General features: G+C 39.5%; 1 protein-coding gene across 2 annotated transcripts in view; it reads left to right on the forward strand.

Annotated features, from left to right (window-relative positions):
- Positions 1 to 5706: 5706 nt before the first annotated feature.
- Positions 5707 to 25200, forward strand: part of mpv17 (mitochondrial inner membrane protein MPV17) — a 33509-nt gene continuing 14015 nt past the window's right edge. The window contains exons 1-3 of one of the 2 annotated variants that reach the window (XM_066704711.1): positions 5707 to 5786; positions 9558 to 9640; positions 23643 to 23758. In XM_066704711.1, the coding sequence (XP_066560808.1) occupies positions 9568 to 9640; positions 23643 to 23758 (189 nt within the window). In that variant the 5' untranslated portion in view covers positions 5707 to 5786; positions 9558 to 9567. Of the gene's footprint in view, positions 5787 to 6637; positions 6711 to 9557; positions 9641 to 23642; positions 23759 to 25200 lie in introns of those variants that run through there. The other variant, XM_066704702.1, reaches the window with a different exon arrangement.

The following is a 25200-nucleotide window of genomic DNA, read 5'->3' on the forward strand; positions in this document are numbered from 1 at the left end:
TTGATCATATATAAGTAAATAGAAAGAAGGTTAGTGAAAATCATAATTGAGAACATGAAAATTAGAATGGGTGACAACAGGGTACCTGTTAGAGAAATAGGAAAAGACAAGAAAAGAGCTGAAGAAGGAGGGCTGGGACCCGGAGTGGTTGCACGAGCAACACATCCAGTGGTGGAAGAAACAGAAAACAGACAAGAAAGCTATGGAGATAGTGATATTGTGTAATCCATCACAAAAGACAAGGAAACTGATAGAAGAAAAAAAGCACTAACAGAGAGGGAAGGGATAATAGAAAGTCAGGCCAAGGTAAAAGTTTAAAGAAGAAAATATGAAGTTGAGAAAGCTAAAAAGCTAAAAATACAACTGGAGTTGTATGCAGAGTTGCTGGTATAAAGAAGTGTAAAGTAAAAGGCAGTAATAGAATAAATTGGAAGAAACTTAGACGGGAAGCCCGAAAGTGTGCAGGTTTATATAATGATGATGATGAAGATGATATTGATTGGGATTCAGATGAAGAATCTGTAATTGAAAGTTCTGAGTCAGAAGAGGAAGAGCCAGCGCAGGCTGTAGGGGGTGTAAATTATCATAGAGGGCCTGCAGAGCTTGTGAAGGAGTGCAGGGAGCAACAACGACAACATCCCACTCCTCAAGAATCCTACCCTTGACCCCACCTCTCCTCAGAACTACCGCCCTGTCTCCCTACTCCCCTTCCTCTCAAAGACCCTCGAGCGTGCTGTCCACCGTCAGCTCTCTGCATTTCTTTCCCATCACTCACTCTTGCAATCCAGCTTCCAAACAGCTCACTCCTCTGAGACTGCTCTCCTGGCAGTCACTGACTCCCTCAGCTGTGCTCGGGCGGCCTCCCTCTCCTTAGTCCTCATCCTCCTTGACCTCTCCGCAGCATTTGACACTGTCGATCACTCCTTCCTTCTGTCCCGCCTCGCTGATTCCCAGATCTTCCTGTCTTTTCTCTCTTCTGACCCTCTCATCCCCTCTCACATCTCTTCCTGCTTGTCTGCTATCTCCACCTGGATGCACTCGCACCACCTCAAGCTCAACCTCTCCAAATCGAATCTCCTCTTTTCTCCCCACTCTTCCTCACCATCTTCTGATTTCTCCATTTCAATCCCCTGGAATCCACCACACTCTCTCCTTCTTCTTCTGCTAAAAACTAGAAGTCACCCTCGATCCTGTGCTCTCCTACACTCAGCACATCACCACGCTGACACGCACCTGTAGATTCTTCCTGAGCAACATACGCCGAATCCGACCCTTTCTCACCAACTACTCGACTCAGCTGCTCGTCCAGTCACTGGTCCTCTCCCGCCTGGACTACTGCAACTCCCTCCTGGTCGGCCTGCCTGCAACTACTACCCGCCGCTCCAGCTCATCCAGAACTGTGTGGCTCGTCTGGTGTCTCTCTGCCCCGATTCACACACACTACTCCACTGCTCCACTCCCTACACTGGCTCCCGATACCGGCACGCATTCAGTTCAAGACATTGACCCTCACCTACCGCTGTCTCAACCACACTGCACCAAGTTACCTTCAGACCCTCGTCTCCCCACACATCCCCTCCAGACCACTGTGGTCTTCCGGTGCCAGAAGACTAACCCTGCCTCCTCTCCACTCCCCTTCCTCCAGAGCCGCTCCTTCTCATCCCTGGCTCCTAAGTGGTGGAACGACCTTCCCACTGAAGTCAAAACAGCAGAGTCCTTTACCTCCTTCTGGCGCTTACTCAAGACACATCTTTTCAGACAATACTTGTAATTTTAGTCCTTTACTCTCCTGTAGGATAGCATTTTACAACGTTTTAACATGCTTCTTGTGTTACTTGTACTCGTATTATTTTGATTTCCCCTTTGCTCTCTTTCCTGTACCCCTTGACTGTGACCTAATATCTTGTCTGCACTTAGCTTTTACTACCCAGGATGTAAGACCTCATTTATTGTATTCACTTGTGTAAATTGGAATTTGTAGAATGTATTATGCTTTGAATTGCTTTGTATTATGTAAATCAGAATTTGTAATGTTTGATGCCTTGTACTGAACTGTATTTTTGAACTTTGTATTGCGCTTACGTTTTGTAAGTCGCCCTGGATAAGGGCGTCTGCCAATAAATAAATAATAATAATCATAATAATTATAATTATAATAATAATAACAAGGGCAGTACAGCAGGCTATGGCTCCAGTAATGATTAGAAGAAAACAAAACGGAGAGCAGGAAGATACTGAACTTCCCCTCTCCCTCAAATAAAGAAAAGAAAAAGTACAACTGATTTTGGGGTTAAGTTGAATGCACTGACAACTAGTCATAGATTAACGAGCCAAGATCAATGGGCTGTAGTCCTAACCAAAGCAGACCCCAAAGTATTAAGTAGTATGCCGGAAAATGTGTGTAACGGCACTTATTTGACGGTTGCAAACAGACACACAGCTAATAGACATATTGAAAGCCGGAGTTTCTGCTGGGACAGGAGATGTATGAACAGACTGGTCTTTAATTACTGGTTTAAAACAGAAAGATGATGAAACCGCTTGTGAATATGGGGAGAGAAAGTGGACCACGTATCATGACCACAGTGGAATACCGGACACCACACGCAATGATCATGGCTGTTTGCAATTGTTGAAAAAGGGATTTGGCCCACATATACAAAAGGCATTATTGTTAGGTGTTAATCCAGGAGATACAATTGACACTGTTGTAACTTGGGCAGGATCCCTGGAATCGATGCAGAGTGAGCAGAAGGCAGATAAAATTGCAGCAGTAATGCGGGACGAAGAAGAGGGATTTGTAGAAATGTGTATCAGATGTGGGAAAATACGACAGGAAAAAACAGTGCACCAAAAAGACTAACAAACCTGTGTGCCACAACTGTAATAAAGAGGGGCATGAAATAGAGAAATGTTTCCGTCCAGGTGGGGGAAGAGATGGATGGGGGGGGAGGAAAAATGATAGTAGAGAGCAGCAGGCTTTTCCATTACATACACCATTGTCAGCACCACCTCTGTATCCTTTAGAGGAGCTACAGAGATTGATTCAAGATGCAGTACGGGACATCAAGGACTAGGGGTGTCCGGTTTCCATTGCTGCAGGCCGAGTGCTTCAGAGGTGGACGCACCAATGTAGCAACATCGGCAGTGCAGTATGGTAATCGACAATGATTAGTCTCTCTAATACAAACCACGCCTTACCAACTATAAATATTTAGTAAACATCAAAGGTGTGTGTGTAGAAACAAAAAGTTTTAACATTTTATGTTGCAATTGTAATGAAGGGAATAGTCTTTGACACATATGTTAGAAGAGTTAGATGCTGTAATTTATTGTGGGTAAGAAGTGATAACTGCTTCAGAAAGCAGTATTGTTAGTACAAGGCAACACAGCAGAGAGATTCAAATAAAGGAACCCATTTTGCAAGGAAGGTAGTAAAAGACGTACATTTTTGTGAGTGAATAATGTTGGATATTTCTTTCCATCATCAGAACTCTGAAATGGTAAAATGTCTGTCTGAACTGGAACAATGGCAAATTTGGGGAATGGGTGAACTCAAGCTTTGCACTTTGTCTTAATGCGCTTACAAGGCCACGCTCTCATAGGCCACGGGTTTAATAACAGCTTCATGAAAGCATTTGGACTGGTACTGATCAGGACAGTAACAGCATATAAACCTCACCACACTATTAACACACTAACCATATTACAGGAAAGCACCAGCAAAGCTAAAGAGCGCAGAATAAGAAACTGGTAGGAGAAAAGGAAACTATTAAATATGCCACAATGTGGAGATGAAGAAATTATAAAACATCCCCCCCCCCCCAACAAAAAAAAAAAACAAGGTGGTGCAGATTCAAAGTGGCGAGGGCTGCATACTGTTTTAAATAACTACTGATCCCTGTGTATCCTTAGAAATAGAAGGGAAAGCTAGATGGGCACACTGGTTTCAAATTAAATTATTGGACAAAATAAATGCTCATTTAATCTTCATGTTTCCCTTGCTCCCTCTACTATCTCTATGTATCAGATGATTAATGACTTATTTTTTGTTGCAGGAGGGTGGTGCGCAGTGGAAATAACAATTGTCTTTACAGATATCCCATAATGATGCCTGCAGCGGTCTTCATCTTAGGACTCCTGACCTATATGGATGGTAAATTGGGCTCTGCAGAATTCACAAGGAGCAACCAGGTGTAACTGGACACCTGGTTGCAATGAAACAACAGGAAGCATTGTTCAACAGTGTGTTCTCTGCTGTTGAAAGGATGGATAATTTGGCCATCCATTAATTATAGAAAGTGAATCACTTCTGAGTATCAGCAGTTTTATTCAGCAGAATCATGAAATGTCATAATTGAAGCCTTATTTTCAATATATATATATATATATATATATATATATATATATATATACACACACACACACACTTTCATTTCTAATTCTGCAACTGTATTACAGAGAAGAACAAAAGACTTACATGTTGGAAATATCTTTATACATTTGAGATTATTTTGATTGATTGAAACCCTGTGCATTTGTAAAGAGACTGTTATTGCTTTGTGTTGCTCTGTATGTCTTTTACTGGAAAGTCAGGTAGCCAACAAACCGTTGCTCTTAAAAAGTCCCATTCACCTTTGCACTGAATGTTTCTAGCAGGGCTATTTATAAAATAACAGGCAATGTTCATAGCTGCCAGCTGCTACTAGTGGACATGTTAAGGTCAGGATCATCAAACATAGTTTGTCACATTCATTTTAACTACCACGCATAATAGTCATAGATTTCAATAGAGAGTCATAATGCAGGTTTATTTTGTCTTATAATAAAGAAGAGTATTCACACTACAACAGAGTGTAAACATCAGTAACTACAACAATTTCAAATTCAGTCAACCATCCATACATTCATATATATAATCTACCTGTTGACTGTTCTAGTAAATGGTAATCATTTTAATACAACCCTCAGTATTTTATTTTTAATTGTATTTTTTGTCTCTGGAAAATGATATATAGATCTCCACACAGGATTCCTAACACACCCTCCTACACTAAACACTCCCAGGACAGCAGCAGCTCTTCAAACACAATCACCACGTCCCTGATCTCACTTTCCTCTACTGCTCTACCTCCGGTTATGTAACACAGTTTGCTTGACTTGACCTGACCTACGAGGAAATTGGCTGTATGACCTTTCTGCCTTTTTTGCTTTTGCCCTTAGAGTGTCACAAGCCCACAATAAAAACGGTATCAGAGAATGAGTTGCCAGCCCAGTGAGCAGTGAGCAGTGGGCACACCTCTCAGAGTGTAAGTGTAGGACTCAGCCTAGGGCCCCAAGAGCCACAGTCCCGTTTCATAGGTCACTCCATGTTATCACCTGTTCTGTCTTGGGGTATAATATCCTAATTAACAGCTTGTGTGAAAAGAAACAAGACGGTAAAATAACACTTCCCAAATAGATTGTTTTTGTGCACATTGTTTTTGAATATGGACGAATTGTTTTGAATATACCAGTCATTTCATTGTGAATATATAAAGGGAAAAATATGGCAGGAAACAAAGCTCGTTTGGAAAGTTAAAAAGCAGCTGTTCAAACGGACACAATGTGAAGGCTCTCTTTCAGCCGCTTTCATTACCCCGCTGCTCACAATAGTGTAAACCGGGATATTCGCCACCGCCACCAGAGGGCGACAGACACTAACCGTGGGGCTCAATGCATGGTGCCGTGCACGCTGGGAAGTGACGTCATTGAGCGCTGTGGCCGGTCTCTGGGACGTCAGACAGGCATGTGTCTCTTTATTACCAAACTATACGGTGTTATACGTTTCTTTAATGTATATGAAAGTGTGTGTGAGTGTAGATGCAGTTGACCGGTTACTCGCTATAACAGTCGATGCGTAGACCAAAATGGTGTGTTTTCGTGCTATAATGACTAAAGGCAAGCTTCAAATTAGGCTACAGTTCAAAGATAAAGGTGATCCACTTATTACAAAGGCAGTACAATGAGCCGTTTCTCTTGTTATAAGCGATTCAATCATGTTTATTCTCATGTTTCTGTGGTGTATATTAGATTTTCCACTTAAATAAGTAACTATTTTAAAGGTAGGGCTGTTGTGGAGGTTGATACATTTCAGGAAGCGATCGTAAGTAGTAACGAGTCTCCTACATTTAGCCTACATGTCAATTGTATGAAACAGTTATTCATATTAATAATAATAACATAAGGGATTGGTTTCATAGGTGCACAGGTTCATAGGGCATGATGTTAAAACTCGCTTTAGTTCTTTTTCATTATTTTCTTGTGAACTTAATTGAAAGCACTTTTATTTAACAGCTCAGGTGTTGCTTTCTTTTGCGTTACAGATTCTCATTGAATAACGCCAGTCAGTAAAATAAAGCAAATAACGTGAAGCTGATTTTTTGTAAATACATACTTTTTAAGAACATATGCATAACTATTAGTTTTTTCATGTCTCGCAACTGCTTGCATAATGGAGTTGAACTGGGCTAACCCTCCTGTTTTTTTCTTTTGTGTGTGTTTGTTTTCTTGGTGGTCTTTGGACAGGTTTCAGAGACTAGTCTGCACTACCAGTGTTAGGCAGAGTAGTCCTGCACTAATTGAAATCTGTGAAACCTGCTGTTTCTTTGAATGTGGAGACCCAGAGTCCGAGCATTGTGCAGACACCCTGTACCATCACTGCCCGATGGGTGAGAGCCACACCTCCCCAGGGTGCTGGATCAGTCATGTACATTTTGCAATTAAGGGCTTTAAAAGAACCGCACTGCATGGTTTAACACATACACCTGCTTCTTCACACACAAAGAAACTGTATCACTATATAAAACTACCTAGATCTCCACAGGAATAAACTTATGTTGTCAGCCAGCAACACGTATATTGGCAGTGCTTTAACACAGAATCCAATTCCCTTCTGTCACTCAAGGTCAACCTACAGTCGGAAATGTTTTCACATCAGACAATTTACATTTATATATACTATCTTGTTCGATCGCATTGATTAGGATCCCCACCCACTGTTTTCTTGCCTCTCTTGTGTAGTTCCTGATTTATACTTGACAAACATGCCCTTTGAGAACATTTCTACTCTGTCGGCTACAGGGCCGCAGCTGCAGTGTTCGTGCTCTCGTGTTTCTCCGACACATTTCCTCCAATTCCAACGCTTTTAAGAAGTATATCATTGATTGGCCAGGGATCGGTTGTGTGTTTTCCTTTCAAGCTCCATATCATTTTATTTTCTCCTGTTGAGCAGTTCCTCGATCGAGGACGTATGTGCTGAGGGTCAGAATTGTGGGGCTTCATAGACAATCAGCTAAGAAAGGATATAACAGCGAAAAACTATTGATTTACACTCACCTAAAGGATTATTAGGAACACCTGTTCAATTTCTCATTAATGCAATTATCTAATCAACCAATCACATGGCAGTTGCTTCAATGCATTTAGGGGTGTGGTCCTGGTCAAGACAATCTCCTGAACTCCAAACTGAATGTCTGAATGGGAAAGAAAGGTGATTTAATCAATTTTGAGCGTGGCATGGTTGTTGGTGCCAGACGGGCCGGTCTGAGTATTTCTCAATCTGCTCAGTTACTGGGATTTTCACGCACAACCATTTCTAGGGTTTACAAAGAATGGTGTGAAAAGGGAAAAACATCCAGTATGCGGCAGTCCTGTGGGCGAAAATGCCTTGTTGATGCTAGAGGTCAGAAGAGAATGGGCCGACTGATTCAAGCTGATAGAAGAGCAACTTTGACTGAAATAACCACTCGTTACAACCGAGGTATGCAGCAAAGCATTTGTGAAGCCACAACACGTACAACCTTGAGGCGGATGGGCTACAACAGCAGAAGACCCCACTGGGTACCACTCATCTCCACTACAAATAGGAAAAAGAGGCTACAATTTGCACAAGCTCACCAAAATTGGACAGTTGAAGACTGGAAAAATGTTGCCTGGTCTGATGAGTCTCGATTTCTGTTGAGACATTCAGATGGTAGAGTCAGAATTTGGCGTAAACAGAATGAGAACATGGATCCATCATGCCTTGTTACCACTGTGCAGGCTGGTGGTGGTGGTGTAATGGTGTGGGGGATGTTTTCTTGGCACACTTTAGGCCCCTTAGTGCCAATTGGGCATCGTTTAAACGCCACGGCCTACCTGAGCATTGTTTCTGACCATGTCCATCCCTTTATGACCACCATGTACCCATCCTCTGATGGCTACTTCCAGCAGGATAATGCACCATGTCACAAAGGTCGAATCATTTCAAATTGGTTTCTTGAACATGACAATGAGTTCACTGTACTGAACTGGCCCCCACAGTCACCAGATCTCAACCCAATAGAGCATCTTTGGGATGTGGTGGAACGGGAGCTTCGTGCCCTGGATGTGCATCCCACAAATCTCCATCAACTGCAAGATGCTATCCTATCAATATGGGCCAACATTTCTAAAGAATGCTTTCAGCACCTTGTTGAATCAATGCCACGTAGAATTAAGGCAGTTCTGAAGGCGAAAGGGGGTCAAACACAGTATTAGTATGGTGTTCCTAATAATCCTTTAGGTGAGTGTATATGAAAATCGAAGAACCTTGCAATAGAGGATGAGTTGAGCGGTAATTTACTGCAAACTGTTCTCACCAAATTACCTACAGTACCTTCTAAGCTGTGCTAGTTACACATATTCTGTATTCTGACGCAGAGGGGTAGAAGGTGTATCGCCATCCGTGGGTTATAGTCTGAATTATCACCCAAAGCATTATTATACCATCCGCACTCTCATTCTCATCCAGCTCATCCCGCAGCATTTCAATGAGGTTGAGGTCAAGCGACTTGCAAGCCTGGGCAACCACTTCAATTTCAGCACCTGTTGTTAAACCTCTATTACATAGATTTGTGCCAATCTCCTGCCCTGAACCCTGTGAGATCTCATGGGTTGAGGCTGAGAGGAGACTGAAAGGGAAGATTGAAACCTATCTGAATGTGCTCTAAGAGATGATTAGATTAGATCTGGAAAACGCAATGCTGAACCTGTGTGATGGGCACTGTGGTGAGCTGTGCGTCAAGTGTTTAAAAGCTTGGCACAATCTGACAAGGCAGCAAAGCTTTCTGTTCAAATTGCCTTTCTTGCTCGATCACAAACACCCTACAGAGCTGACTGTTAACAAGTATGATTTTTTTTTCAATCAGAAAAGATAGATGTACAATCAGAGAAAAACATTGTATTGGTATTATATGAAGATCAATCTTTTTTGTTTTACATATTTCAGAGATTGTCTGTGTCAACATAAATTAGACTTCTGGTGTATCATTTTAATAAGGATTGTAATTTAGTACTAAGTATTTATAATTGCCTTATTATATGGTGTGATATAGAAGCTTACATAGCTTCCCTCAGACCTGGTGATGCATTTGTCATTGATCAGTGCATTTGAGTGGTTCAGACATGTTTACACACAGGTTTAAATTTTAATTGACGGGAAAAACAAAGAAGGCTCAATGCCAGGTTTATGAATATGCCTGTTCCCCCTCTTTCAGAGCTGGAAGGATGGCTGGACTGTGGAAATCCTATCAGAAGCTGATGTCAAAACATCCTTGGAAACTGCAAATATTTACAGCTGGTAAGGCAGCACATCCAGACCAATATCTGAAGCCATGAACCTACATCCACCACAACAAGCTGGTAGTTCAAGTCAATCTCAGAAAACATGTTTACCTAATCATTAAGTAACATATCCATCTATTTAATTGTTTATTTATGTTCTGTGAATTATATACAGCTCTGGAATAAATTGAGAGCACTGCATTTTTTTCTTAAATCAGCATTTGTACATGTATGGCAGCCATTCCATTCCATTCCATTCATATTTTTATTTGGAATTTGGGAGAAATGTTGTCAGTAGTTTATAGAATAAAACAAAAATGTTCATTTTACCCAAACACATATCATATCATTAACAAGATCCTCCCGTGTAGTTCTGGGCTGATTCCTCACCGTTCTCATGATCATTGAAACTCCACGAGGTGAGATCTTGCATGGAGCCCCAGACCGAGGGAGACTGACAGTTATTTTGTGTTTCTTCCATTTGCGAATAATCGCACCAACTGTTGTCACCTTCTCACCAAGCTGCTTGGCGATGGTCTTGTAGCCCATTCCAGCCTTGTGTAGGTCTACCATCTTGTCCCTGACATCCTTGGACAGCTCTTTGGTCTTGGCCATGGTGGAGAGTTTGGAATCTGATTGATTGATTGCTTCTGTGGACAGGTGTCTTTTATACAGGTAACGAGCCGAGATTAATAGCACTCCCTTTAAGAGAGTGCTCCTAATCTCAGCTCGTTACCTGTATAAAAGACACCTGGGAGCCAGAAATCTTGCTGATTGATAGGGGATCAAATACTTATTTCTCTCATTAACATGCAAATCAATTTATAACTTTTTTGAAATGCGTTTTTCTGGATTTTTGTTGTTGTTATTCTGTCTCTCACTGTTAAAATACACCTACCATTAAAATTATAGACTGATCATTTCTTTGTCAGTGGGCAAACGTACAAAATCAGCAGGGGATCAAATACTTTTTTCACTCACTGTATATATATATATATATATATATATATATAATTTCCTTACTGATCATTCAGACTGTTTACTATAAAGAGAAGGATATTTATGTGCAGGAACAATGGTCCCTGGATATTTCAAAGTGCTGCATATTGTTTATTTTTATTTTACTGTCTGTTGGTGTAGATCAAGTGCAAGTACACATTTATGGAATATCTAGTATTTCCAATTGCAATAATATATTTTTCACTTTTTTGTACTATTTATGTTTCAAACATTAGACACATAGATGTATGTAGTAGTGTATGTATATATATATATATATATATATATATATATATATATATATATATATATATATATATCCTTTGTTGTGATTGTTTCTCTCACTGTTGTGGAAGAATTAGCAAATGTAACATTTATTATAGTTAAGTGGTGTGAATTTGTTTGTTGAAGGGAGACCACATTCACAAGGTACAGCTAAAAGTTACAGACTGCAAAGCTTACGTATTGTAGAGTGGTTTTACATTTAAAAAAAAATATCCTGATGAAAACAGTGTATTGGTTGCAAAGCTGAGAGAGACATCACAGGGACATCAGATGAAGTCCAAGTAGCAGGTTTTTAGGATGTGCCGTAAGGTGGGGAGAGTTCTTGTTTGTAGCTTGTTCCACCACTAGAGGGCAAAGCGGGAGAAGTGAGGGGAAGCTGCAGCTTAAGGTCCAGCCAGCTCATGAGCAACTGAGAGGACTAGAGGGAATGTGGCGTGAGATAATCGAAGACTAAAATGGCAGAGTGATAAGAGAGTGGTAGTTTAGGACAACAAACTTCAATTAGATGTACATAGATGGATTGTCGGGGAAGAGTCTGAAGAGGATGAGTATTAATCCAAGACTGAGTTGTAGAAAGCGGGTTACTGATCCAGGGAGGCCAGACAGTTATAAAGTGGACACAGCCTTCTGAGATAATTTAATTCCAATTTCTTATGCATTTAAATTAAGACTTGCACAGTATACCTGCCTGAGAATACTCACTGTAAGCTGTCTTTGTGTAACACAAACTTACCACAGAGTGGGATTTCATAGTAGCCAAAGGACATGCAGGAGATCTTTGTTAATTGGTGATTAGGGATTTTCCCTCCTGTGAGTTGAAACCACTCGTGTGTAAGAGCCCTGACCCTATGAATAGAAGAACCAAACAATACTCTGCATCAATTCCTGCGTGCATCTGCTTGTCCTATATCAGGGGTTCCCCACCGTGGTCCTGGAGTACCCCCTACCCTGATTTTTGTTCCATCTAAGCTCCCAATTACTTAATTGAACTAATAATTTCCTAAATCCTAAATTTAATATTTTTAACAGTAGGGGTTTTAAGATAAGTATAGAATTGTCTAAATAAGTTATTAAAGAACTAACTATTTTATTACACCATTTAAAAAGCCAAATCTAAGCAGATTGTTAATTGAGAGCTTGGTTGGAACAAAAACCAGCAGGGTAGGGGGTCCTGGCAGGGTTGGGAACCCCTACTATATATATGCAGAAATTTAAATGTTTTTTGTTGTTTGTTTTAAGAAGAAGCCACGTATTGTCAGTATTTCTAGTATGAAACAATTTATGTCCAGACATGTCCAACACCATTAGGCTTACAATTGTGTAGTAGTATTGGATGTACTTTGAAACAGATTCCACGTATTTAAGTAATCCATATAACGTGGTTTGAAGGCATTGGCTCCAATTGTGGGAATTTGTAATTTCCATATTGTAGTGTGTTGTTTGTTTTAATTAGTAAAGGTTTCTTTTTTTTTCCTGCATGTTTAAATCTGTGAAAAAAGCTTCACCAGGTTATGTTACATATCAGTGTGAGTAATCAGGTTAAGAAGGGGTATCTTGTTTGATGGTAGGGAACAACAGCTAAGCCTCTCAGCATCTCAAATCATTGTTTCTGTTCTCCTCAGGATGAATGAAGCAACAAATTAAAGACAGTCCGCCTGTGGGGATCTCACTGTTTATCTAAGGCTGCACTAATCCCTGCGGTGTATGACGTGTGTGTCAGAAATAAAATGTTAGGGTTAAAAAAAATACATCTTTTGTGTTCCCCCTGTATATTTTATCATTATAAATTAACATCCCTAAAGGCACTGTCAGATGCACTTATTTGAGTGTTAAATATGTGTGCAGAAGTGGACCCACAGTACGGTGTTGTGCTCGTTTTGTAATTCGGGTGCTTCACCTTCACGGTCATGCGATCCGGCACTTTGCTTTGATACCCTGCTCAAAACAAAATCACGGTGCTTTTAAATCTAGGTTTCATTGCCTTTGTGGGGTCCACAGATCAATGTCATTGCACTCTGAACAATGATACATTTTTTCACTGCAATCGCTCCAGATGTCAGACTGACAAAAGTGCTCCAGTTTAGGTTGTTCGGCACTGTCTTGCCTGTGGTGACAACTCCTCTCCTATTGACACATACTTCACAAACACCCCAGTCAGCTGAAGGAGTATTTTGAGAGAATGCTCTTCTTTGGTCTAAATGGAAAAGTGTGAATTTCATAAGTGCTACTGTACAATTCTCTGATGCTCATGTGACTTTGCTAGCCAGAAATGGTCTAGCATTACTCATGGATGGTTTGGTAATAACACAATTGTTCATAATACTAATTACGTAGAACACTTGGAGTGTGATTTCGTGGCATTACAAAATGTGTTTTTCTCTTGGTTTAAGTGGCCTTTAAAGCATTAATGTTTTTAGGGAAAATGCAGTTAAGGGCTAAAGGGTGTGAATTTACATAATAATGATTACAGTTTTACACAATGAATCACCGCTTTTGTTTCCAACATCAAAGAGCTAATTTATATTTAGACTGAAGGCATCTAACAGTGGGTTTTGCATCTGTATTGCACATGTGGAAAAATACTCGCAACAGCAAATTTACAAAATAAGACAACACATTAGTGTCTGTTTTGGGGAGTTTTCAGATTTCTGGATTGTGTCTTGTGATTTCTTATTTTCATAATATCAATCAATATTTATCAACACCTGAATTTGGAGATTTGTCAATGATGGTAGCAAACAGAACCCGGAATTAAGGAATTCAAGAATGTTAAATCAGCAAGGAGAACAAATGTAAAACAGCAGTGAACCACAAACTGAATAAAATAATTTCCAAAGTTAGTCACCACACAATCTTCTCTGTTCCAGATTAAAAATATTCAATTTTGTCTGAAGACAATGTTCCCTTCCAGCCCTGAAATCAATCTTGTTCCTCTCATTGGAACATGCCTGTAGATCAGTTATATGTTTTTTGTAATGTAGTGACTAAAAAGAAAGAAACAGAACAGGTTGAACAAGGGCTTTTGTAGAATTGTAATCTTGTTTTGAATGTACTTTTAACTAAACATTTATTGTTTTCCCACACAAAGAAAGTCATGAGTCCACATAAACTTCACACGTCTTTCTCATGTGATTTAGACCTCCCTTTAGATATAGTGAACAGTTGAATGACCTGCCCCTAATACCTTGCAATTACCCACATTAAATTATTTTCCAGGTCCCAGAGTATTGTCTAATTACTCTTGTATAACCTGTGCTCCGGAAACTATCTGCAACAGCACCTAATTTAAGTGTCATCTGCACTAAATATAAACCACACAGTCCCCCTTATCAATACCTTGTATCTCGGGTATATTGAAACATAATGTGGTGTAGTAATGTCCCACAAACCCACTGGCACACTTGCCTGGTGGTGGTCCTAACTCAATTTTTTGCAGGATGTTTGCTGTTTCTTTTGTTGTGTTTTTTTGTTTGTTTTCCTATTGTGCTCAGAGGGTGCACTGGGTTTGTTTTACTTGTCTTACTGTGTGTTTCCAACATCACTGAAGCGTGAGCACCTCAGTGTATTGGTTACCATTCAGAAGTGTGATGTGGTCAAAAGAGACGGAGGGGAGTCTGTTTCCATTTGGCTGCCAGAGAGAAAAGTATATTGAGCTCCTTTCCTGTTTGCTTTTAAAGTCACTGAGAAAGATTTGAAGCCTTTTCTAAAGTACCCAAGGGAACATGACCTTCTCTCAACTTCTCATGATTCATTTTCAACTGACAACAGAGAGGATGAATCCCTAGGTCTGAAACACAGAACGCTGTAAATCTGCTCTCCCCATCTTATTCTCAGTATGATTTTTTTAAAATTTGACACTACTCGATTTTCTGATATGGCCATCATTATGAATCATTAGGTTATGTAAGGTATTTGAACAAGATGTGATGAATGCCCCCCCACTCATTGTAAAGTTTCTTGTGTTGTTGTTTCACACCCACCTATGCAAAGAGGCAGTAACGTTGAATAAATAATTTAATCCTGATATCATACTTAAAACAAGAGCTACCAACCCCTAATAATGTTTGTAGATTTATAAGACATTTTAATTATTTTGATGCTGCAATACTGTAAAAAAAAAAAGTTACAGCTTTAGTAAGTTGTGTTCCTTGTGCCTAGTGAATGTAAAATAATAATGCGTTCAGTATAGCTGAAATGCGTTCTATACAGGCAAGCTGTTCAAGCTTTTGCAATTGATCTTTATTCAGTCTTAAAGAGAGGTATATTTATTTTTTTGTGGTTGTAATCTGAATTCTGTGAGATGGAAAGTGCGTATTTCTTGGAGGCGCAGGGCCAGTATTTCAACACAATGTGCTTAGTCTGTACTCTGGTGGGATGATGAAAATTAATCAGCTAAATGCTTTGTAGTTATTTGTTTAGATGTTGCCTAAAATATAAATTCTCATATCTTTCAGGATACTTGCCAAATGTAGCACAGATAATTTCACAAATGGGAAAAATACGTCAAACGCAACTATAAGCCCCTGAGCATTTTACCTTCAAGGGCAGGGATTCAGAGGTATTTTGCCATTGTCAGCATTTCTCTTCTGGTGCTGCACATTGTGTTTTGTTATGGTTTATGTATATATTACTTAATTTAAAATAATGTATTAAAATTGTAATTTGGCATCTGCTTCTTTTTCTTGAATTAAAATGTTTCATAGGTTGCTGCAGGATTTACATTGTTAAATTTGATAAAACCATTATTCAGTGTTTTTTCCTTATTCAGACATAGTTTTTTATGCTGAAGTGATATAAACAAACATTTGAAGGTAAATACATATTTAAATAAATGCATTCTGCATTGGCATACTGAGAAAACTGCCCTTTGAATGTACGGCAGAATGAGAACAGTTGTACATTAGTGCCAAAGGGAAGCCAGACACTTTAAAATAGAAAACATGCGTTTATTTAATCTGAGAACCCTGCATAATTTACAATCATTTTTTTGTGTGGATTTATTTAATATCACACTGTTCCCCAACTTGTACAGCTTTCATAGAAAATGCAGGATATTTTGAGCCCATGGGGCCTATGGCCTAGGTTCCTCATTAACGACATTGTTTATATTTGTTCAAAGTATTAGTCAGCGTGAAGATCAATGAGCAGATAAATCCTTTGTCCTTCTGAACTTCATTTATGACTTCCAAACTTTTCACTGTAATGAGATGATAGTGTACAAAGTGTACTGCTTCTTTTTTCTATTTGGAGTGTTAGTTCTTCTCAAAAGGGCACCAGACTGGCATCAGTTTTTATGAGCCTTGTCAACATACTTGAAAGTGCACTTACCTGCTCAGGGCAAATGACAAAAGAGAAGACAGAAACAGAAACTCTTCGTATCAGCTCAGAGGGGTGGCAGCTCAGTGAAAAGGTTGAAGCAAAATGTTCTTAAAATGTTATGTTTTCTAGTGTGTGCACAAAATGTATTGCTAAATGTTTTTGCACATAATAAAAAAGTTATTTGCTGTCAGTATTACATTTTTGAATTAAGAAGGGTTCCAAACAAGATGGGGCTGTTTGGCTCTCTAAAATTGAGTTGTTTAGTGAATATGCCATTCATGATTTGGTTGGTATCTCTATTAAAAAGACTTGCTTATAAAATATAAACAAGGGCTCCCCTTCTATGCTCACTGCAGTTTCTTTGATTTATCTGCTTTTATTGGATCTCTATGACATTTAAAAAAATATGTTGCACCAAATAAGAAGTCTATTTTCATCCCACCATACTGTCATTAATTTGTATTATACTTCATAAAACAAGGTCCCTGAAGGGTTTTGTCTCCGTTTCATTGTAATTTGTACAGTTCAGTTCAGAACAGGGTGTACTGGCGGCCAAGCTCGATGTTTGTCAAGTAGCAGTGCTAGCACAGTGCTGGAATATGCTTGTGGTAGTGACTCATGGGTTGGAATGAAGTCTCTCCACACCTGGGAAACTCATTTATCAAGAGAGTCAGTTAAGAGTGAGATTATAATCAGCTGGAATCGGCCACTCTGCGTGGTCCCAGGCCCAGTAACAATGCTTTGATTCCCTGAAAGAGAGGGGCAAAAAAATCTGTCTTTTATTAATCTCCCTATAAACGAGGTAAAGTGGTTTTCTGTTTTAATTAGTATAAAGCCCTATGAATCCATGTGATTAGTGCAGTTGAACATATAGAGTCACCAAGGCCAAACAGATGAGCAATATAATATATTCGTAAATGTGCCGGATGACATTGTTAATTATAATGGTCTTTTTTCCCCTTACTTGCCCCTACTGTGCTGCATCATAATATTAGAAGTTAAAGCTAAATATGGAAGCATCTATTTGATTACTAATTTCTTTATGCAGCTAATGGTGAAGCTGTTAACGTTACATTGATCCTTGCACTTAGTCATCCTATATTAATGCTATTACTGCTGCTGGCAATGTTGTGATCGGAGCAGTGGTGGCACCCTTGATCTGTTCCACCTGCAATAGGTTCACAATGAAATCTTGCGAACCATAATGGAAATGCATGAAACGTATTGTTGCTCTCTTGGTGTAGTTGTGTAGTATGAAAACTCTAGTATAGGACTTATCTACTGCATTGACAGAACAGAAACATCCACCCTCATCAGATGTACGTACAGAAGTTTACAGACTGACTCTGGCCAGGGTACATTGTATGAGCTAGTGTTTTGTAGGTGTTTGGTGATTCGCTTTAGAAAGCTGTGCAGTTACAGTGTTCAGTGATAGCAGCAGTCTGCTAGACCTTGGGATGACCTGGTGGACATGACTGGGAAAAACATTTTAAGAGAAATGGGATCTAGAGTATAGTGCCAGCTGTATTCCAAATTACAAACAGGACACAGAAAGCTTTCTAAACAAACCTACAAGAAAGAAATATTAATTTTAAGTAATTTATTTTCTCCCTAATGCAATTCCTCCCAAGTACATAAAACCAGTGATCATTTGCATTTTCTAGTTACATTGAATTACTGTAAGTAAATTCTGCTCCAAGTTAAGAACAGTGAATTGCTTTTTGTGCTCAGTATCATAAAACATCTGCTACTAAGTGAAATCATGAAATCCACAGTGCAAGAAATCATTATTTTTGTATTTATTTAACAGCTTCTTATTTAAAGCTACCCATTCAATCTGAAAGATGATAATAAAGCATTTATTTTTTATTTTACAGCATAAATAAACAAATAGAAAAATTAATTGCATGCTGAAATATTCCGCCTGTCATTTATTACCCAGCATGTCGTGTCACTGCAGCGCGAGTCTCTGATGCCCAAGTTATAGATCTTGTCAAAGAGATACAGAGCGCTAAAGAGACATAAAACAATTCCCTGTCAGTATGACCTGCTGATAGTATAAGGCACATTTGAAATGCCTACTCTACTCATGTTTATTAGCTTAATTTAGGTGGTTTGAAAAGTCATGAACTTAATATAGAAGTAAACACCTGATAGGGCACTGCTCTTGCAATTATTTATATCATGTTTTGAGGTAAATTAAAAGCTAAGGGGCAGCATTTGTTTCAGATTTTTTAACATTTTCAGAAGGCTTTAACGAACAGTCTTTTTTAGTGTCAAATCTGATGACTGCACAATCTCTGATTTTTTTACATGTATTTTTTTCTTCCAGCACCTTTCTAATCTTGCCTGAAAAAGTTAATGCATAAATAAACAGATACGCAGTCTAGTGCTGGGCTATCCGTTTGTTTTATCTCCATCTGTATTCAGTATACAGTTGCAGTCTAGTTGCTGTTTGTTTTAATTTATTTAGAAGTGTTAAGTACTGAATATTTTTATTTTTAATTACAGTATAGTATGTGAATGATGCACAAAAGACTCTTTCAAGTGCTGAGTGATAACACAGACCTCTTTCACAGAAGACAGGATTTGCACACCTGAAGGTTTTTTGAAATCTCATAGTGAAATGTTTCTCTGTTTTCCCCCAAGCTTTTTAAAATGTACATTTAAATCCACCTTTGAAAAGATACCGGAGCAGTATGTACACATATAAATTACATAATGTTTTATTCAGCTTGAATGCCTTACTCTGGGATAATCAATACCTTTAGGTGATGTAAGTCACTTTGCTCAGGACAGAAACTTGTGACAAAAGACCGATAGTTACAGCTCAGTCAATCTGATATGCGTAGCAAATTTATGTGGACATAAAAGCTGGAAAGGGAGAAGATTCAATGAAGTTTGATAACCTGCCAAGGTCGAGGCTGTTGGCATCAGTCATAGTCAGTCCATTCATCACTTCTCTTTCATTCATATCTTTTTCATTAGCGTTTTTTTTTTTAAATCTCACCTTGGGTCATTGCAGTGTTGGTTGTTTTCTTAGCTTCATTACTTTATTTATTTACGTGTTTATTTATAGCCTTTTTCCCCCCTTTAAAACAGCTTTATTTTTACTATCTTTGAAATTCTCTAAAACAGTTTTGACTGTTTATGTGGAAACTATGCTTGCTCTGTCTGAATCTTCAACCTAGTTCTTACTATTTTTCAGTTTTGTACAAGGAGAGTTATACATCGAACTTGACTGGACTGTGGCTATATCAGATTTATATGACGTTTAATTTAATAACTGAACTAGAGTTTATGCAATGTCTTTAGGCTGAATAGGCCAATAATTAATTAAAATCTTAGTTAATATCAGTTTGAGTTTCTGTTATAATGTCTGACCTTATGCAAGTTTGCCCTTGTTAATGCTGAGCCATGACATTGATTACTGGTTTAATTTGAGAAAATACATGCATATTCATTTTATTTGTCGTTTGCCTACATTTCTCAATTAAACACCTGACCTTTTCAGAATGTCACTAAACATGTGACACTGGAATTTAAGGGCAGAGAACAGTGACAGGAAATCATTCCTTCTTTAAATTGTCTTTTAACTAGAAAAATGATAAGATCTTTCATGTACAACACTAATAGACAGGAAATAAACTGGGTGGCACAGTAAGAGACAGCCCTGAACTGCCCTGTACCTCCCCAGATCCCGAGGGAGGGACACCTGACCACTGTCCCCTCTATGACTGACTCCCACCCTCAATAATTATAGATGTTTAGACTTATAGACACAGACATATATACTGAACAAAAATATAAATGCCACATATGATGTGTTGGTCTCATGTTTCATGAACTGAAATGAAAGATCCCAGAACTTTTCCATATGCACAAAAAGCTAATTTCTCTCAACATTTGTGCACACATTTGTTTACATCCATGTTAGTGATCATTTCTCTTTTGCCAAGATAATCCCTCCACCTGCCACAGGTGTACAGTGATGGAAAAAAGTATTTGATCCCCTGCTGATTTTGTACGTTTGCCCACTGACAAAGAAATGATCAGTCTATAATTTTAATGCTAGGTGTATTTTAACAGTGAGAGACAGAATAACAACAAAAAAATCCAGTAAAACGCATTTAAAAAAAGTTATACATTGATTTGCATGTTAATGAGGGAAATAAGTATTTGACCCCTTCGACTTAGTACTTGGTGGCAAAACCCTTGTTGGCAATCACAGAGGTCAGATGTTTCTTGTAGTTGGCCACCAGGTTTGCACACATCTCAGGAGGGATTTTGTCCCACTCCTCTCTGCAGATCCTCTCCAAGTCATTAAGGTTTCGAGGCTGACGTTTGGCAACTCGAACCTTCAGCTCCCTCCACAGATTTTCTATGGGATTAAGGTCTGGAGACTGGCTAGGCCACTCCAGGACCTTAATGCGCTTCTACTTGAGCCACTCCTTTGTTGCCTTGGCTGTGTGTTTTGGGTATTGTCATGCTGGAATACCCATCCACGACCCATTTTCAAGGCCTGGCTGAGGGAAGGAGGTTCTCACCCAAGATTTGATGGTACATGGCCCCGTCCATCGTCCCTTTGATGCGGTGCAGTTGTCCTGTCCCCTTAGCAGAAAAACACCCCCAAAGCATAATGTTTTCACCTCCATGTTTGACGGTGGGGATGGTGTTCTTGGGGTCATTCCTCCTCCTCCAAACAAGGTGAGTTGAGTTGATGCCAAAGAGCTCGATTTTGGTCTCATCTGACCACAACACTTTCACCCAGTTCTCCTCTGAATCATTCAGATGTTCACTGGCAAACTTCAGACGGGCCTGTACATGTGCTTTCTTGAGCAGGGGGACTTCAGTCCTTCACGGCGTAGTGTGTTACCAATTGTTTTCTTGGTGACTATGGTCCCAGCTGCCTTGAGATCATTAACAAGATCCTCCCGTGAAATTCTGGGCTGATTCCTCACCGTTCTCATGATCATTGAAACTCCACGAGGTGAGATCTTGCATGGAGCCCCAGACCGAGGGAGACTGACAGTTATTTTGTGTTTCTTCCATTTGCGAATAATCGCACCAACTGTTGTCACCTTCTCACCAAGCTGCTTGGCGATGGTCTTGTAGCCCATTCCAGCCTTGTGTAGGTCTACAATCTTGTCCCTGACATCCTTGGACAGCTCTTTGGTCTTGGCCATGGTGGAGAGTTTGGAATCTGATTGATTGATTGCTTCTGTGGACAGGTGTCTTTTATACAGGTAACGAGCTGAGATTAGGAGCGCTCCCTTTAAGAGAGTGCTCCTAATCTCAGCTCGTTACCTGTATAAAAGACACCTGGGAGCCAGAAATCTTGCTGATTGATAGAGGATCAAATACTTATTTCCCTCATTAACATGCAAATCAATTTATAACTTTTTTTAAATGCGTTTTTCTGGATTTTTTTGTTGTTATTTTGTCTCTCACTGTTAAAATACACCTACCATTAAAATTATAGACTGATAATTTCTTTGTCAGTGGGCAAACATACAATATCAGCAGGGGATCAAATACTTTTTTCCCCTCACTGTACCTTGTGCTGGGGACAAGGCCACTCATACAACACAATGCCACAGATGTCTCAAGTTTTGAGGTAATTGTGCAATTGGCATGCTGAATGTCCACCAGATAATGTCCACCAGAGCTGTTGCCAGAGAATTGAATGTTCATTTCTCTACCATCAGCCGCCTCCAGTGTTGTTTTAGAGAATTTGGCAGTACGTCCAACCGGCCTCACAACTGCGGATCATGTGGAGGTCCTGTGCTGGCGTGGTTACACATCTATAAAATATATATGACATATAATGTATATGCCCTGTTATCCTGTAATGCCCATCATTAAAAGACTGTCTCAATTGGCCTCTCTACCTTAGTGTAAATGAGTGAAGAGAGGACATATGCTGTTTGTCTCCAATCTCCATGTTTGAGTCAGGTCTCAGACATGCTCTGGGAGGACTCCTATGAGTAAGTGTACATCTCTTCAAATTAATGTGCAGATGAAGGAAACCATGAAATCAGGCATATCACAGAGGGACCCTGGGAAAGTTTAGGTAACGTACATAAGAACAATCATTGAGAGCACTGATCATAAAATAAAAGTATATAATAAAATGGTTTATATAAATCAAAACTGGAACTTTGAAGACTTCTAAGATTATTTTTTTTGTACTTATTAATTATTGCATTAAGATGTAGAATTACAGAATGTTATTCTTAGTTCTCTTGAACAAAAATTGCCAACATTGCCGGTCCCGATGTGCTTCCTCTTCTGTATCCTCATCATCTATCTCCCAGAATGCATCATGTCTCACATTGTATTAAAGCAAAAATGCCATGAGGTGATCCCCCAAAAGAAGCCCACCTAGTATGCAATTTGAAAGGTCATGGGCGATAATATATTTCACTTTCGTACACTGTGTACCTGAGGCTTGGAATTGAACAACATGAGGTGCTGGCCTTCGTTGAACCTCATGTTGTACTCGGTGGCAGGGCCATCTGCTCTTTCAGACATTAAATTTACACTCTCTGCAGTCTATTGTATTTTTTTCCTCTCTCTCCTTGCTTGTGTTAGCTCTAACTCCCCAATCAAGCACAGATGATCAGGTCGTGAATCTGATCACTCCATCCTTCAAAAACAGTGGCCAAAGAGCAGAAGAACGGTTTTGCTTGATGGATTTGCAGGTGCAGGCCAGCTAATAATGACTTTTGCCCTTGCTGATTCAGCAGTGCATTGTCAGAGGTGAAAGGGGCATTGGCAGCCTGAGGGGAAGCAGATAGATGTCTTCCAACCTCCAATCTATTGTGCGCCACAGGTAATACGTAATGGGGTAGCATAATCGGCAATGTTGTCTGTTACCTTGATTGGGATGAAAAGAAAAAAAAAAAGGATTAACAGACATGCTCCTGTCATTAGCACGACTGACTTTGGGGCACTAATGAATAGTTAAAGTACTTTTGGGATGACTTGTTATCTAAAATCAATCTGATCTGTCCTTTTGAGAGATATTGTTCCCATTAAGGCAGCGAGCTCATGAAATGCAAGACATAGCATCCTTGTTAATCAAATGTCCACATTATTTTTATTTTATTTTGACACTCCAGTGCCCCAGAGTTCATACATCTGATGAGGTAAGTATAATGATCCCCAACACACATGGTGATGAGATTCCTGATGAGATCTGATCTCGTCTGACACAATTCCAAGAAGCCTGAATTAAGTAATAAATAAAATCAGCGTAATCAACTTTACATAAAAACGTATGGCAGTGCATATTGACGTACTCGTATCAGAGGGATCTTGTGAAGAACACCTTACTTGAACATTAGGTACAGTCCTGGAGGGATAGTAATACAGCAGAGGGAAGTTGCTGACTGACTTGCTTGTTGTTACAGGCTCCTTGATGGGCATTGGGGATGTCATTTCACAGCAGCTGATTGAGAGAAAAGGTTTGACCAACCACAGTGTCCAGAGGACAGCGAAAATGATGAGCATTGGATTCTGTTTTGTTGTGAGTCAAAAGGAATTCCCTTATTTTCTTCTTGATCAAGAACACACATAGTTGTGGTTGTGTGCTATTGAATGGCATTGTGAGACACTTTAGTCAGTGCAGGTCGGTAGGTTATCAGACTCCCTGTGTTCCTGAAGAATACCTTTGCCATCTGTTAGCTTCAGTTCTATAGGTGGAACAGGCAGCCTCCACAACAGGGAGTTTGAGGATAGCACTGGGGAAGTTTCCCTGGACTGAAAGGCACACAGTGGGACATACAAGCAGAGACTAGGTGGGTAAGGGTGACGCACAAAGAAAGCAAGCATGGAGCAGTTTGTGATGCTTCATGCGCTGTGAAGATTCACAGGGGATTTCACAGGAACTGACTCAACTTGTTTTCAGTCTTTCAGGCTCCAAATGTTGTGCTAAAAGATAAAGATCAGAGTGAAGTAAAATAAATGTCATCATACATTGAAATAATGAATAATTTACTTTATTTCTTTGCTGTGCTACTGTATCATTTCTAAAATAAATAAATAAATTGAATAGCACACAGAACCTTTGTGATGAATGAAGAACAGGCCTGATTTGTTTGAGACTATAAAGGATAGAGATATCTAGAAAAACGCCCTTCTTGTGTACAACACTGCTCTCAGAAATGTCAGTAGGAGCTTTACTCCGTTCTCACAAGAGGATAGTGCGTCTTGAAACGGGCTTGCCAGTAATGTAGAGCAGTATTGAACACTGCTGTATTGTGTGTGCACTGCCAAGTTATGTAGCTACCCCTAGGAGAAGGTGCTGGCTGAGTGAATGACCTCAAAAGAGGATAGGAAAGCCAAAATCGGTGAGGCTCTGCTACAGCATCGATAGCAGGCACATGCAGAGTCTGCCAGGTCCAATTGGCAGATGAGTTATTATGTCAGCAGGTAACTTAACACCACATTGAGCACAGCTTAAATTAGAGAGAGTGTTATGCTGACTACCCAACAGCTTTGTCAGTGCTGGAAAAGGTAGAACAGGATGCAACTTTAGGTACTGCATATTTAAGTATTTGAAATAAAGTATAACAAGAAATTCACAATAAGGCAGGGAATCGGCACGTCCTTGTCCTTGATGTGCAGCTCATATCCCAGTGGTGGCCTGCAATCAGCTGTTTAAACTAAGTCACAACATTTCGAACTGTAGAGTCATACAGAGCTTGAGTCAGCTCGTTATTAGTAATGTTCCCCTCCCTCACTACATTCCCTTCAGTTTTGTTAAAGATTGGAAAATAATTAGAAATTAGAAACTGTTTGATGAAGAAAAATGTCTCACCTTTTTTGAAAGAGCACTGAAACAAAATCCAGTCTTTATCTACGCATCACACTGAAGCATATGAAGAGTTCTGATGCATGTAAACAACATTCTGAATAAATATTCAAATTCCTTTTGTGTTAAATACTTAACATTCTGAATACTTGTGT

Source organism: Amia ocellicauda, chromosome 1 (assembly GCF_036373705.1).
Source record: "Amia ocellicauda isolate fAmiCal2 chromosome 1, fAmiCal2.hap1, whole genome shotgun sequence".
Taxonomy (NCBI): Eukaryota; Metazoa; Chordata; class Actinopteri; order Amiiformes; family Amiidae; genus Amia; species Amia ocellicauda.